Source organism: Cataglyphis hispanica, chromosome 24 (assembly GCF_021464435.1).
Source record: "Cataglyphis hispanica isolate Lineage 1 chromosome 24, ULB_Chis1_1.0, whole genome shotgun sequence".
Classification (NCBI taxonomy): Eukaryota; Metazoa; Arthropoda; class Insecta; order Hymenoptera; family Formicidae; genus Cataglyphis; species Cataglyphis hispanica.
In genome coordinates, this window is record NC_065977.1 from 925,882 (window position 1) to 940,339 (window position 14,458).

At 32.1% G+C, this 14,458-nt stretch overlaps 1 protein-coding gene across 1 annotated transcript; it reads right to left on the minus strand.

Moving 5' to 3' along the window:
- Positions 1-264: 264 nt before the first annotated feature.
- LOC126858245 (uncharacterized) lies at positions 265-13,884 on the minus strand. The gene is made up of 6 exons (XM_050608416.1): positions 13,548-13,884; positions 11,956-12,001; positions 9,914-10,144; positions 6,849-9,720; positions 6,158-6,389; positions 265-5,947 (listed from the first exon to the last, which is right to left on the minus strand). The coding sequence occupies exons 1-6, from the start codon at positions 13,602-13,604 to the stop codon at positions 5,939-5,941; spliced, it is 3,447 nt and encodes a 1,148-aa protein (XP_050464373.1). The 5' UTR covers positions 13,605-13,884; the 3' UTR covers positions 265-5,938.
- Between the last annotated feature and the right edge of the window lie 574 nt (positions 13,885-14,458).

The following is a 14,458-nucleotide window of genomic DNA, read 5'->3' on the forward strand; positions in this document are numbered from 1 at the left end:
ACTATTCTTATATAGCACATTCACATATTTCTATTGTTAAATATATATACTGGAATATTTTAACTTTTGCATATTAATATGTCTATATTAAAATTATAGACACTAAAATAGATATCCTTATCAGATATTTCAAAGAAATATCAACATATTGTAAAAGTTCTCATAATTAGATATAATATGAATGTAAATTTCACTAATAATATATAAGCATTTAAAACCAAGATATTATCATTATATAAACGGATTTGGCTTGGAAAAGTAACAAAAATACAAAAGTATTTTTCAAATTCTTTATTTTTTTCTACTTTCTTAATAAATTAATGACTTCAGCTACTACGGACTGTGTATGAGTTATAATTTATTTTTATGGCGTACTATAATAATTTAATTAATTTTCATCATCTTCCTACTTATTCTCTTATCATAATTACAAAAATTCGAAGTAAATAATTTTATCCCTTTCATGAAATGCATTCTACAATCTGATATTTAAGCTCCATTAGTCATTACTTATTATATTTTACTTTTCTTACGATCTTGCGGAATGGCCTAGAGAGTGTTATAATTTCATTATATTAATTTCAGAAAATAAAGAGTCTTTATATATTTTTCAATCTCTCAATAACAGTTATTTGAAAGCGCGTTTTAGAATACATATTGTGCCTGTTTTACAAATATTATGGATACTTTTGGTTATAAATTATACAAAAAGTGTATACAAATAGCAGCTAATAATTTATTCAAAGAAAACAATTAATATCCACTTGTTCTTCAAATCAAATTTCTTTGTATAAATTGTTATGATTTTGATTCATTTAGAAACAATAAGTAAATTTAATGATACATTATTATTTTAATTGTTTCTGTTAAAAAAAAGATCACAATTTAAATAAAAAATAAAAAATGATTTCTACTTTCGAAATATTATTGTATTTTCCATATTAATTTACAATGTGTATAATCGGATATAAATCTACCTATGAATAAGACTTAGATAAACTTTTTAAAGAGACCTATATAAATCAAAGAAATATGAAAAATTATCGATAATTTATTTTAAGAATAAAATTTTGCATGTGTGCCATTAGTATACACTTTCAAATCCTGTAGAAAGGAAAAAATTATTTTTTGACGGACGATTTCTTTCTTAATTTATGTAAAATTTCTCTAAATATTATCTTATATATTTCTTTTTTCATTAAACTGACGTACAAGTAGTCGCAGTGCGAAAGCGCCAGCACTTTGACAATTCCATCATGTTGTTACAACACGAGGAGAATTTCATTATTTCATGTAACAGATTGTCAAAGGAAATAGATCTAGTTTACTTTTCCGGACATGTGATTCTATTATTTTCAACGCATTTTTTTAATTATAAGTACACATTACTGCACACTAAATGAGACCAATTAATATAAATAATGTATAAAGATGATCTTTATCAGATATGAAAAGCTATATCAATGATCCAACTTTGAATAATTTATTTAATGGATCGTCAGTAATGCATTTCTCAAAATAACTATTTTCATATCCGATAGCACAAAAGATAAAAAATAGCCAGTCTTATTTTCTGATATCCACCTAATAAATATAATGAAGCAGTGTAATATGATTGGTAAATAATGAAATTAAAAATACGACAAATCTCTACATCACCGAGAATTTTGGAGATATATGCTCCTAAATCAGATTTTAAATGCATATTATTATAAAATGTACTCACAGAATGTAATTGAATCACTATTATTTTAATATAAAAGTATTTAGAGACACATTTTAAGCGCATTTCATCGTGATAAGTATTATGTACAATTGAAATTCGCTTTTATGACATCATTCTCGAATCACAAAAAATAAAAGATATAATATATACTAAGGCTACACCAAAACTATGTACATCGATTCTGAATAGAGCACTGGTAATACCCTTTGAAAACTTACTTCTAATTAATATATATAATATATGCATATTTTTTTATTAATCAATGTATATCATTAATAAATTCTTAGATATGGTTTCTCGTAGCTTAAAATTTAGCACATGTATTTAACTTTATGAATATATTTAATACACACTTATTCTCCAAAAATAATTATGAATAATTCTCAAAGAGTGACGACTAAATAATAAAAATATTGCACAGTTTTAAAATGAAGTCATGAGCGAATAAATATTATGATAAAAGTAAACAAAATAATAAAAATTTGTTTAAGAATGAATATGTGATTATTTATCATTTTATCTGCTCTTACTATAGTATGTTTGGCCATAAAATTACATATCAAGTTAAAAAATATGATTAAAATTCCTCATATATTAACGAATATTTGGTCCATAATTCTACTGAACTAGAAGATAATTCCAAGAATGAAATAAATCAATAAACATGTGCTTAATTTTTAGGCTATGTATAATATATATAATTCCTTTGCAGTAAAAATATATCATGACTACAATATATCATACTTGATTCATGACTAGCATGTGTTTATACGAGTGACTTTCTACTTCATACATACAATCAAAAACGGAAAATATTTATCTGATTATTAAATTTAATAATATGATTTTGAACTTATCTCATTATTCTCTCTTTTTTTTCTTCTCTACAGATTTTCTGTGTTCGATATATGAATGCATATTTGACATAACAAATCTATGGAAAAATAAATAAAAATAAGAAAAAAAACAGAGAGTCACTCAATAAATTTACATATGCAAGCAAATTCGCATTCAACACATTTTCATACCCAGGATGCACACAATTTCGTCTTCGTTATCGCGTATGTGTATATGTTCGCGCGCACGCAACGCATACATGCAGATCATGGGGTATAATGACGGCTTTAGCTTATGAATAATATTTTGAAGGTATTACAATCTATGAATTCGAGGCCGTAAAATCCAGATAAAGGGGAATATAAATATTGTTTCGTGTTCTATTAATACCTGCATAAAATATTTAATAAACGATATATGTATATATATATACGTAAACTTCGTCGCGAAATTCAATGTATCTTCGTATCACTTTCTATAAATCGTTTTTGTATACAGTATTTCATTAAGGCTTCTACTGTTTATTTGATGTAAGTGTTAAGCTATAATTCCTATACACTTTAAACAAGACCAAAAGAATATCTTCGTTTGCACATATTGGTGTTACACGGGATATTGAATATTTTTCTTGAGGAATGTTTAGACAGAAAAACTAAACATTTTACAAATGATTGATTTCATATTTTGCTTAGATCTGTACATATATAAATTATACATTCTAGCTGTGAATATTTTCTACTATTCGTTACATCCACTATTTCTCAGTCTTGTAATAATACTACGCTTTAATACTTTTATAATTTTATATAAAAATCATTGTATGTATGTATCTATACATTGTAAAAGAACACTGTTTTCGATTTAAATCAATGCATATTGTAATAGACTTGTATGGATTAATTATTTTTATAATAGAGTGTATACACAAAGAATACAAGAGGATAAAACCTAAAGATTCTTTTTGTATAAAACAGTATTAGATTTGGCCGAATAGGGATGAACCTATATGTTTAATTAAAGGATAATATAACATAGATAAGATACAATAAGATGAAAAAAAAGCAACGCAAGACAACTTTAATGCCATATTCGAAAAAAGTTTTTACATTCATACAATATCTAAGAAAATAAAAATTATGGAACTTTTCTATTTTTTTAGACATCAAAAGAAAATAAAATACTTTCGTATGACACAAAGCTGATTACTAATGCTGATGAAATCCATAACTCATCCTACAATATGTATTGTCCAGCAAGTACAATATTTATAAATTTTCATTGATGGCCACAATATCTTTTATATCCATGATTTTTTAAATGGAAATATTAATTTGATTATTTGCCAAAGATATAGCACGATGAATATAAAACAGAATTCTGTGTATGTATTAATTATATCTCAGTATGAAATAATCTAGATCGATCTCTCTTATAAATGTATAACTCTAAGTTTTTATTATTGCATTTAATATCACTATTAATGCTAACTTCCTCAGCATGATATATTCACTGTATGTGCAATGTTATATGAATTATATTCCTTCTCATAAATTTGTAATTTCTTCTCGTGAAAAAAGAAGAGTAAAGAGAGGTAAAAGAAGCAAGAATATGGAAGAAGCACAAAATATTATAAATATGCTCATGTATAATATGCATATTTATGTTTGTAAAAAATAATACTAAAAATAATATAAAATACAGTTTTAGATTTAATATAATTATTGTAAATATATATTATTCAATTTGATATTTCATTTAATCGTATCTAATATATATAAATATGTGAGACATATACCACCAAAATAGAAATAAATATTTTTGGTAAAGGCTTTTTAGAAATATATAAAGCACGTACCATAATCACAATTAAATAATTAAGTATACATTACAAATTATTTTAAGTACAATGCAACAATAAATGAAATTAAAATAATTATATGAACGTAAAAAAAAAAGATGGCGTTACGTTTGCGTTTTACTTTAATTTATGATATCGAGATCCTCGAGTGATCTAGTAAAAAATAATAAAGATGTAAGACTTAAATGATTTAAAAAGATGTATGTTATAATAAAAAAAAAGATTGAAAAAGTTCATTATATGACAAATGCCGAACTAGATCTTTACACTCATTTTGTAAATCTTACTTAGAAATAGTTGTTTTTAATCTATATGTAGTGCCGTCTTTGATTGCCCAGAGACTATGGTAGTTACCATGTATGTCTCATTAGAAAGAAGACCATTTAAAGGCTGTAACATTTTATCTTAATCTTTAAAAAGTAACTTGTAAATGTGAAAACCCTGTGAATGCTATGCGACTGACTATGTTCAGTGCATTTTTTGGTTGTACAGAATATGGATAGATAATATTTCAACCAGTACAAACAAATATTGTTTAATCATATCTCTTCTAAACGAGATGAGTTCTTAAAACTTTATAGCATATGATAATCAACTATAATTGTGATGGTTTCAATGTTTTGTAAATTTGTTACACTGGAGCCACTCTACTTTCCTATTTAATATACAATTCCATATTTTCCTCTCTAGCGTTTCAGAAATCTAAAAAAGAATATAAACTAACGTTTTTACTATTTTTAAGTGTTGAATTTTAAAAGAGATAAAACTAATAACTAACTAATTTGATTCAAGATACAACTCTGTTGTATTATATGAGCATTGATGTCATATTAATTGATCCATAAAATTTCAAGAACTCTGACGTGAAATCTCTAAGAGTTATTAATCTCATTCAATTTTTTCGAAGATGACTGTACAATAGTATATATAGAAGTATACTCATACAAAATAAGAAAGTATTTAAAAAACGATATACTCATATAAAGTATAAAATGCATATCTTTTACATCCTAGGGCAGGATTTTTACTATACAAACTATTAGTTTCTTATTGAGCATATTTTAGAAATTGTTTGAGTCGTTGTAGGAATTGATTACTGACATTATTTCGACTATACGCTAGTACCTAGATTTTTGTATAAGTTTGTCTTTTTATACATTTTTTTTTTTTTTTTTTTTTTTTTTTTTTTTTGATTGTGCTTTTTAGAGGAAGACTTTTACGAAAACATCAATAAAAGAAACCTTTAATTTGATTAAAGAGAGCTTTCGTATTCTTAGAATTATAATTTTTTGATTGTTATTTGATACAGTCATTTGGCATGTTATACTACTATATTGGCATGTGGCGAATGATTATAGACAGTTCGAAAGTAATCCCAGATATCTGCGTATAGTGTAAATAGTCACAATGCCCCAATTATAATTTCCATTATTGAAATACTCATTCTTACTCATTTTGTTTGGAATTCCTAGGAACTTCAAGTTTTTAATTTTTTTTTTCTCCAAACAATATTACATTCAAGCTTCCTGCAATAAAGAAAAATATAATATAAAAATATGATATAATTATTGCCTATAAAAATGTCACAGAGATATAAGCAAGATTATGTTTTTGATTGAAAATTATTGCTTCATTTATGCATCAAAAAAACTTTACTGTTTTAGAGTTCGATGTTATACAGATTCATAAGATTCAATTTGTTACCATCTATCATTTTATAATATTGTACTACTTACTTCAGGGAACAGAAAGTGCTCACGAGTTGGTTGTGGTTGCTCGAACGGTGAACTGCTCATGTAACCAGGTGATGGTGATTCGCTCTTTTCTAACACTGGAGTGATATTTGCATAGTTAGCAGATGCCGTTGTGAGAATTCGTCCCTGCTCTACCAAGATACTTCGATCAATTTTATAGTATTCCTTCCCACTACGAGGTCGTAGAGTGGTTGCTACTGCTCTGCCTCCTAATCTGTACACATATGATATATTTTTATATCAATTACAAAAATAAAAAAATATATATAATTGATTTGTAAAAATTAATTTATGTAGTTACTAGATAGAAACTGATTAAAACGATAGTTCTTTATAAAACAAGATATCTATACAATTAAAATATTTAAACAAATTGGACAGTAAGATTATAAATAGATAAAACATTTGATTCTTTATTCCACAATTTAATTATCAAAATATTTTAAATCAAAAACTGATAACGTATTTTCATGTCAAATTAATTGAAATTTTATTAAAAACTTCATAATAATTCAGTTATAAAAAAAATGCTTTAATAATTTAAAATATTGTATATATTGTATAAGTTTAAAGAGTATTCCATGTAATTTGTGTCTCTTGATAAATCATATAAATTAAGATGAAAAAAAACAAAATAAGTTTCTATAATATTTGTAATTATGCAAAATATTACCTTAGACTGTCGGGCGTATCGGATGAAGAGTGTGACGATAGCGACAAGGTTTCAATATAATCCGACATGTCGGAAGTACCACTGCTGGTACTCCGAGAATCGATATAGGGTGTATTCGAGACTTCACCGGGACTGTTGAAACCCTTCGCGACTTTCGGCAAACACGTAGGAATATCAGCTTCCGCAGACGAAGATTTCGTCGGTATCTTGATTTTTTGAAATTGAAAGGAGATTTCACGAAGAGGATCGCTGGACTTGGACTTTCTCGGCAGGCTGCTGTGATAACACGTGGGCGGTGGACTCTTGCGACAAACTTGCGACAACATATTCTGCTTTATCACTGAAGCGGTGGGTCCCGTCAACGATAACTCATATTCAACAAATTCTGCCGTTCGGTGACTCAAGGAACCAGTAGAAACGCCAGAATCGTTGCTACTCGACGAGTCTCTATTGTGACCTGTCTTGGATGGTACGGATGATGAGCGTCGGATCTTGATAAACGATGGCTGAGATGCAACACCGGCTACCAATGTCTGACCGTTCTCGTGATCACTATTACTGATCTTACTCTCGGAGCTTACGCACGGGTTATGTGTCTCACCGGTTATCAAAGAATTTTTATCCGCTTCACTCGAACACTTATGGATGGTAAGTGTGGACGGAAATGTATGACTTTCGTCGTCCAGATAATGCGCGGACTCGGCGGAGTAAGAGCGTTTTCTGAGAAGTATATTTATACCACTATTACCGGACTCTGTAACGTTACCTGTGTCCAAATAACGACGCCTGAGATACGGACTGGATAACATTGCTGAACCTGGCACACGATACTCTGAGTCAGAACGCTTTTTATTCCCTTCGAGTAATGTGGATCCCGATAATGTCGGATTGCTAGAACTCTTGATGCCGCTGCAGAGCCTGGACAAGATCTCTTTGGAACAAGCATTATGAATCGGTTGCATTGGTAAGTAACTGGGGAATGGTTTTTTCGGAGTGTGTTTGTCCGGATCCATAACCAAATAATCATTTTCCCTTTCCTTTGCGTGACCGCACTTTTCGCAAACCTTGGAAACGCTTTCGCTCACTGGTACTTCGGGTGCCGGTTCCTTCAATTGATCCGCAAATTTCTCGATCTCTTCCTGCGAGATGCTGCTCTTTGTTAATACATCTTTGCTGTTTTCGTAATGTTCGAGCGATTGCGTAAAATCTATATTCACATAATTCGCCTGTTTCGATTCTGGTTGCATGTCTATTATCGGCTCAATGTTTTCATAATTGTTCGATTTACTTGTCGTGACACAACCGCAGCTCTCCACGATAGCCTTCTCGTCAGTCAAGTCAGTTTTATTTACCCTTTTGGCGGTTGCATAAATGGCAACTTCTCCACTGGCGTTCACCACTGGCATCTTGCCTTCACCCGAAAGCTTTACCGGATGTACCGTGACGCCGGTGGGCTCGATTCCTGCGCCGCGTCGACAATAAGGTAAGACAAAGCCAGCCCAGCTCATAACATTGTGACAAGGACATCCCGAAGATCTGGGCGACTGAACTGTGAGTTTCGCGGGACATCCGCATCCTTGCAAGACTACAGCTTGTGGCACCTGAGGCGTGTCGTAATTGGGGTAAGTTTTCGGCAGTGTAAGACATTCTTTGATTTTTCTCGGTGTGTCGTAATATTGTTCCGGTTGCGGGCCTTGCTCCAGTAGCATATGATGACCTAGAATTGTTTTCGGAATGTCGTAGTTCTCATAAGGCCCTGTAGCGCTGCGAGTCATGAGCTGCTGTGATTGTTGCTGAGACTGTTGAGTTTGTTGGGACTTGATTGTGTGTATGCAGGTCTGTTGTTGCTCAGTTGGCAGTGGCATCGGTGGTTTTTTAGGCTTCTTGGCAGTGATAGATTGATTGCATATTGGTAATGATGGTGGTTGGGACGGTTTTGGCGGTCTCGGTGGCAGCGTGCTCGGGCTCGGTGACATTCGACGAACCGTCGTCTGCTGCGCCGTCTGAGACTGGGCGGTTTTTGATTGTGCGCATTGGCATTCGATCTGCTGCGAGCCAGAGTAATCACTATCATGACTACTACTGCTGTAAGAGGACAGCGAGAGTCGATCAAAGGTACGAGGTTGCAAGTGACATCCTAGATTGTTCAACGTACTAGCAGCTGGGCTGCTTATGCCACTCATAGTAGCCGTAATCAAGGTGGATGATTTCGAGACAGTGCCAAGTTTGCTAATACAACTGGCGCATCTCTCGAGACCAGTCGCGCCTTGACGAGTAAGCGAACAGCTGCGCCACTCACCGCTAGGCTGCTGATCGGGCAGCTCTGATATCGACATCGTATCCCTGCAACTGTAATCGCCATCGAGTTCCGTTGTCTGTTGTCTGCTCTCTGCGGATGACCAATACGGCGAATTCTCGTTCTTACAGCTGTCACATTGCTCTTCGTACGTAGATGTCGAATACAAAGCGGTCGAGGGAAAGAAATCGCTGGCTCTGGTCTCTGCGCGGGAACATTGACGCCGTCCCGGGCTGTCTTGCGTTATCGATTGTTCTCTACCGAGTGGCGATCGTTTTTTCGTTGTGAGCTTTCCCTCGGCCGCCAATTGCAACGTCTTGACTATGTCGTCTCCCTGATCTGTTATCAAAACGTGTAGCCCTTCGCCTCGACCGCATCTGGAGCCACCTTCGAAGCAAAATCTACCTTCGACCACACCGTATCGTCGAAGATGCGCGATCTCCCATATACCGACGAGGCGTGGAGGTACGCCGATGGTGATACAAAAACGACGGTCCTGAATGTGCAAGTGCGCCGGCCCATTAGTGAACTTTGCCTTTGACGGTACCGAAGAGATGAGTATCAAGAATTGCTGATCTGCTGGGCAAAATTGGAAAGTTAAATATACGAGGTACGATTAACTTTTTCAAACTTATACTTTATCCATTCTAGAGAACTCTTCGCATAGAATCCTGCATAACTATAATATATGCTTCCCTCTTTCTCTCTCTCTCTCTCTCTTTCTCTCTCTCTCTCTCTTTCTTACTAATATATTTTGCATGCAATTTACCTTCGCCCAAGTTGTTCGAGATCTTAACCTGCCACTGTATCAATCGCTCTCGCGTGTCGAACGCAAGGACGACTGTCACATCCTGGCAAATTATGGCGATTGTATTGGATTCTTTGTCAAGCGTAAAACCGCTCTCCACTCCCAGAAAATGTTGTAAGCTCAAAGACGCTTTCGTTTGGCCTTGCTTGTAACGATCCTTACTATCCCCATACAGTTGTAAATGCAAGCAATCTGTTAACGAAATAAAAAAATATTCATTTATTTCACATGTATTTTAACAGTGCAGTTGTGTCATATGGCAAAACTATTTTTATTCTCCTTTTTCTCAATACTGGGCTTTAATATATCCGAATAGTTTTTTTCCACTTTTTTCACATATGTTTAGCTATCTTTTTTTTTATCAGTGATTTTTATTATGTAAGCTCTTTTTAATATGATTTCAATAATAAGTCAATTTTTAAAACAATTCTGAATGTTCCTAACTTTTGATAAAATTACAATTTCTTTATATTAAAAATCATAATGTGTTTATTTCTGATCAGATCTTTAAAAAATGATAATAATCGAACCAATCACTTTTAAGGAAAAGATGCATAAAGATAAAAAGAAACATGATTTTTAAAAATTTTTCAAAAATTTAAATGCCGTTTAAATATGTTTAATATTTTTATATAATATATAGTAATATTGTATTACATAAGGCTTGCAATTTTTTAACGCTAACTTTATTTTTCATAAATTAGAGATGATTATTTCTTATGCCGTAAATGTGCGTACGAAATAATAAATGAATGCTTGATATTTATTAATACATATAAATGTAAACAAAAATATTCATACGTTTCATTTTACATATTATTTCCCGGTAGATATTAATTTATGATAAACGCAACACACACATCCCCGATATACAGAAATAAGTTTTGCGTCACATATTCTGCATTTACTTTCTCTTCGTTAACTACCTAAGAAAAATTTATGAAGCGCTGAGACCCTTGGTTCTAAAATATCCTCAAGTTATAGGGATCACGTATTAATGGTTATTGCCAGGAGCAAAGCTGTTCTTGGAAATTTTTTGTTGCTTCAAGCAACCAATCTGTAACAGATGTGGCAGCTGCCACCCTAGGTAGGTCTAAAAAGAGGGGGACTCTTTTGTACTGATAACAAGTAGGAAGGGTCCCTTTAAAAGGACAGAGAGAGAAGTGGAAATAATTAACTTTTCGGCTACAAATTCCAGCAATTTGTAACACATGGAATGCAGAAGACTGTAACAGTCCTCTCCCTCCCCGCTTCTCCTCCCGATCGCTATAGTTTATTTTGGACAATGGATATTAAACAATTAGACGAACGATATCTCGACTGCATTAAATTGCTAATTAACAACCTTTTTGATTACAAGCGGTCTTTATAGAAAAATATTATATATATAGCTTATTAAATGCATATTTTATTATAATATTATTGTATGATATGCGTAAAAATGAAAATCAATTAGAGTCAATTTCCATTGTAACGATGTTTTGAAATCAATTTTGCATATCCTTATAAAAAGATAGTTGATGATGTTCCATTTTTATGAATATATTAGCTCATAATAAGCTAGAACGAAATTTGCTCTACGCACAATAAATTTCATATTTTCTTAATTATAAAATCCCCAAAAAATATCTTGCAAAAATAGGAACTACATAGTTTGCAAGCAGATATGAAGCACAGAATCTATTATGCAAATTGCCAGATACCACCCGTATCAACATGATAACAAAAGCAAAAAAATATGTGCTTCAAGAATATATAATGCTTCCTGTTTATTATCTTGCTATTCCCCTTCCCTCTCTTCCTTTCTCGCTCCGATAATATATAACATAATATAAATGCGATACAACAATGCAAATTTTTTACATATCACGCCTTTGATACAATCTTATCTAATTGTCAGTAATGACAAATTATTATCATAATTTATATTAAAGATAAACGAATGACAAAACAATAAGGCTATTGCTTACAACTGCGTTTAAGAATAAAAAATTTTACTTTACCTGCTACTGGTGATAATTTTCGCATAACGCACCATCTTGTCTTCCACTGCAAAATAAATTGTATTCATAAAATACATTGTTTTATATATATATATATTGTTAAAAATAATTGTGATAAAAACTAATAACGAAATTATGGCGCACCTTACGAAACATGACATAGCATTCGTTTTGAGCTTGCGATCAAAGTAAACGAGGGTTCTTTTTAAATACCTTATTCTACCACTCTCTTTTTATAGACTTGGATTAACTACTTCCCTGTAGCACGTCCTTAAATAATATAATCCCGCCAACCTCGCTACAATAATGTGGTTTTTCCAAATTAGATTTTCATTTTTTAGATGTAATCAAATTTCCTCCATTTCAGATATATAATTTCTTTTATGTTAAATATATTGAAAGATGAATTGCAGTACCAATATTAAACTAATAAAAATTATTAAAATAATATATAAATAACGATATAAATAATATATAAATAACATTATTAAGATTTATATACACGTATTATAATATTTTTAAATATAATCATTTTTTGCTATTTTTTTTACAAAATATTAGTTAGAGGAAAGATAATCTTACAATTCTTAACTTTTTTTTTTACAGAAATAAAATCATACTATCAACATAAATATAAAAGTATGCCTGATAAAAGGTACGATAAATCTATCTTGTATCTATCTTGTATCTACACTGATAATATACAAAATTACAGATGTCACAAAAATTATTTATATATTATGATTAAAAAATATGTTTATAAAAATATAAGAATTATGTTCATTATAAAAAAAAATATAATAAAAGTTTATATAATAAAAGTTTAAATAAAAGTTAAATACACATAAAATAAAAAAATTATTAGAAATATTTTCATTAATAATTTTTTGTTTAGTTTTTATCAATATTATTTAATATATATTTTCAAATATTTAACATGCATATAAAAATTTATAATATAATAAAATATTCTCGACTTTAATTATAAATGCGATATTTAAATATATATTAAATATATATATAAAATATATAAAAGTAAAAGGAAATATATTTGTATAACATGTAATTTTATGCTTTTTATTTTTGGATAAATAATCGCAAAAACAGATGTAAAACAACTGTTAAATTTAAATCTCCTAGCTCGTCCGTACATTGTTTTTTTCCAAAAGTAAAATCTGACAGCCCGAAGTGGTTCTGCTATTATCGCGCATCTTTTCCGGGGGCATTCTATACAAACACAGACATAAACGAGCCACCGGCGTCGTGCAAAGTACACATATACACGCTATAAACCGCCCCCGTAATCGTTACATAATTTTTATCGCGAACAAGAGAAGAGTCAGGTGACTCTCATCGACGAGCATCGCGTGAGAAACACGCGCATGAAAATTCGCGAAACGGACGAGGCAACACGCCTGTCGGCAAGGCGTCGCGAATAAGATACGCGAAATTGCGAAAATATTCGCGTGATTGTCGCAGGTGGAGAGAACGAAAATGGAGTGTAGCGCGCGATTTTTCTGCGCTCGGTGTTTTTTCCTCGTACAGGCGAAACAGGCGGGGTACGCAGAGGGGTACAACTCCGGGAGACTCACCTTCTTGCCGTCGCGAAATTTCACGTTTCCCTCGATAATACAACTGTTATCCACCATTGTAGAATGGCCCTGGGCTCCGTTACCGCACGCTGCCCCGTGATATTTTTCTCATTACCGTGTTCGATCGGCCGAGTTTATGCGACGCGACACCATTTGCGGCACCCGGCGACCACCCGTGCTGTCCCTGTTTTTTTTTTCCTCCTTTTTCTCTTCCTCCCCACGGAGACGGACGGGAATCACTGCGGCGTCAAGAATCACGCGGCAAAATCCATACTGCGAGCAATCAGTCCAGTACACCGACTGCCATCTTGACGATGTGACGGCTCGCTGCGCGCACTAGCACTAGCGCGTTTCTCGCGTCGCGCGAGAAACACCTACGAAATATAGCGCTCCCTGTCGGATGACAGGGGAAGCGTGCCGATAAAAAGCGCCAATTTCAACCACATCGGAGTAGAATTTTTAAATTCTTATCAATCTGTAATGTAGCGCTCGTCGCAGAGAAATACGTACGTACTTGTTTGATTTTAAATTTTTTCAAATTTCTTTTTAAATTCTAATTAATTAAAACATGCGCATTGAGATATCTATATACTAATGAACTAGAATGTGTGGATCTTTTAATTAGAAAAATGAAAGATTTATTTTATGAATATTATTCTCATGTACACGTAAGGTCTACATGATACAAAGAATACTGATTCTAAACAAAAAGAAAAGAAAAGAAACATTTGAGGATGACGAAAGGGATGACATTTATATTTTCATATAAATAATTTGTAAATTTATATATATAGAGAGAGAGAGAGAGAGAGAAAGAGAGAGAGAGGGAGAGAGAGAGAGAGAGAGAAGAACGTTTGAGCAAGTCTATCGATCACATGATCGATGACATACGCGCGCATGCGCATAAAAGT

Excerpts from the sequence above, each read along its gene's own strand:
- LOC126858245 (XM_050608416.1), bottom strand. The coding sequence starts at position 13,604 with ATGGTGGATAACAGTTGTATTATCGAGGGAAACGTGAAATTTCGCGAC. Across the intron at positions 10,145-11,955 it reads AAAATTATCACCAGTAGCAG|ATTGCTTGCATTTACAACTG; the intron begins GTAAAGTAAAAT and ends TTTCGTTAACAG. Across the intron at positions 6,390-6,848 it reads GATACGCCCGACAGTCTAAG|ATTAGGAGGCAGAGCAGTAG; the intron begins GTAATATTTTGC and ends ATATGTGTACAG.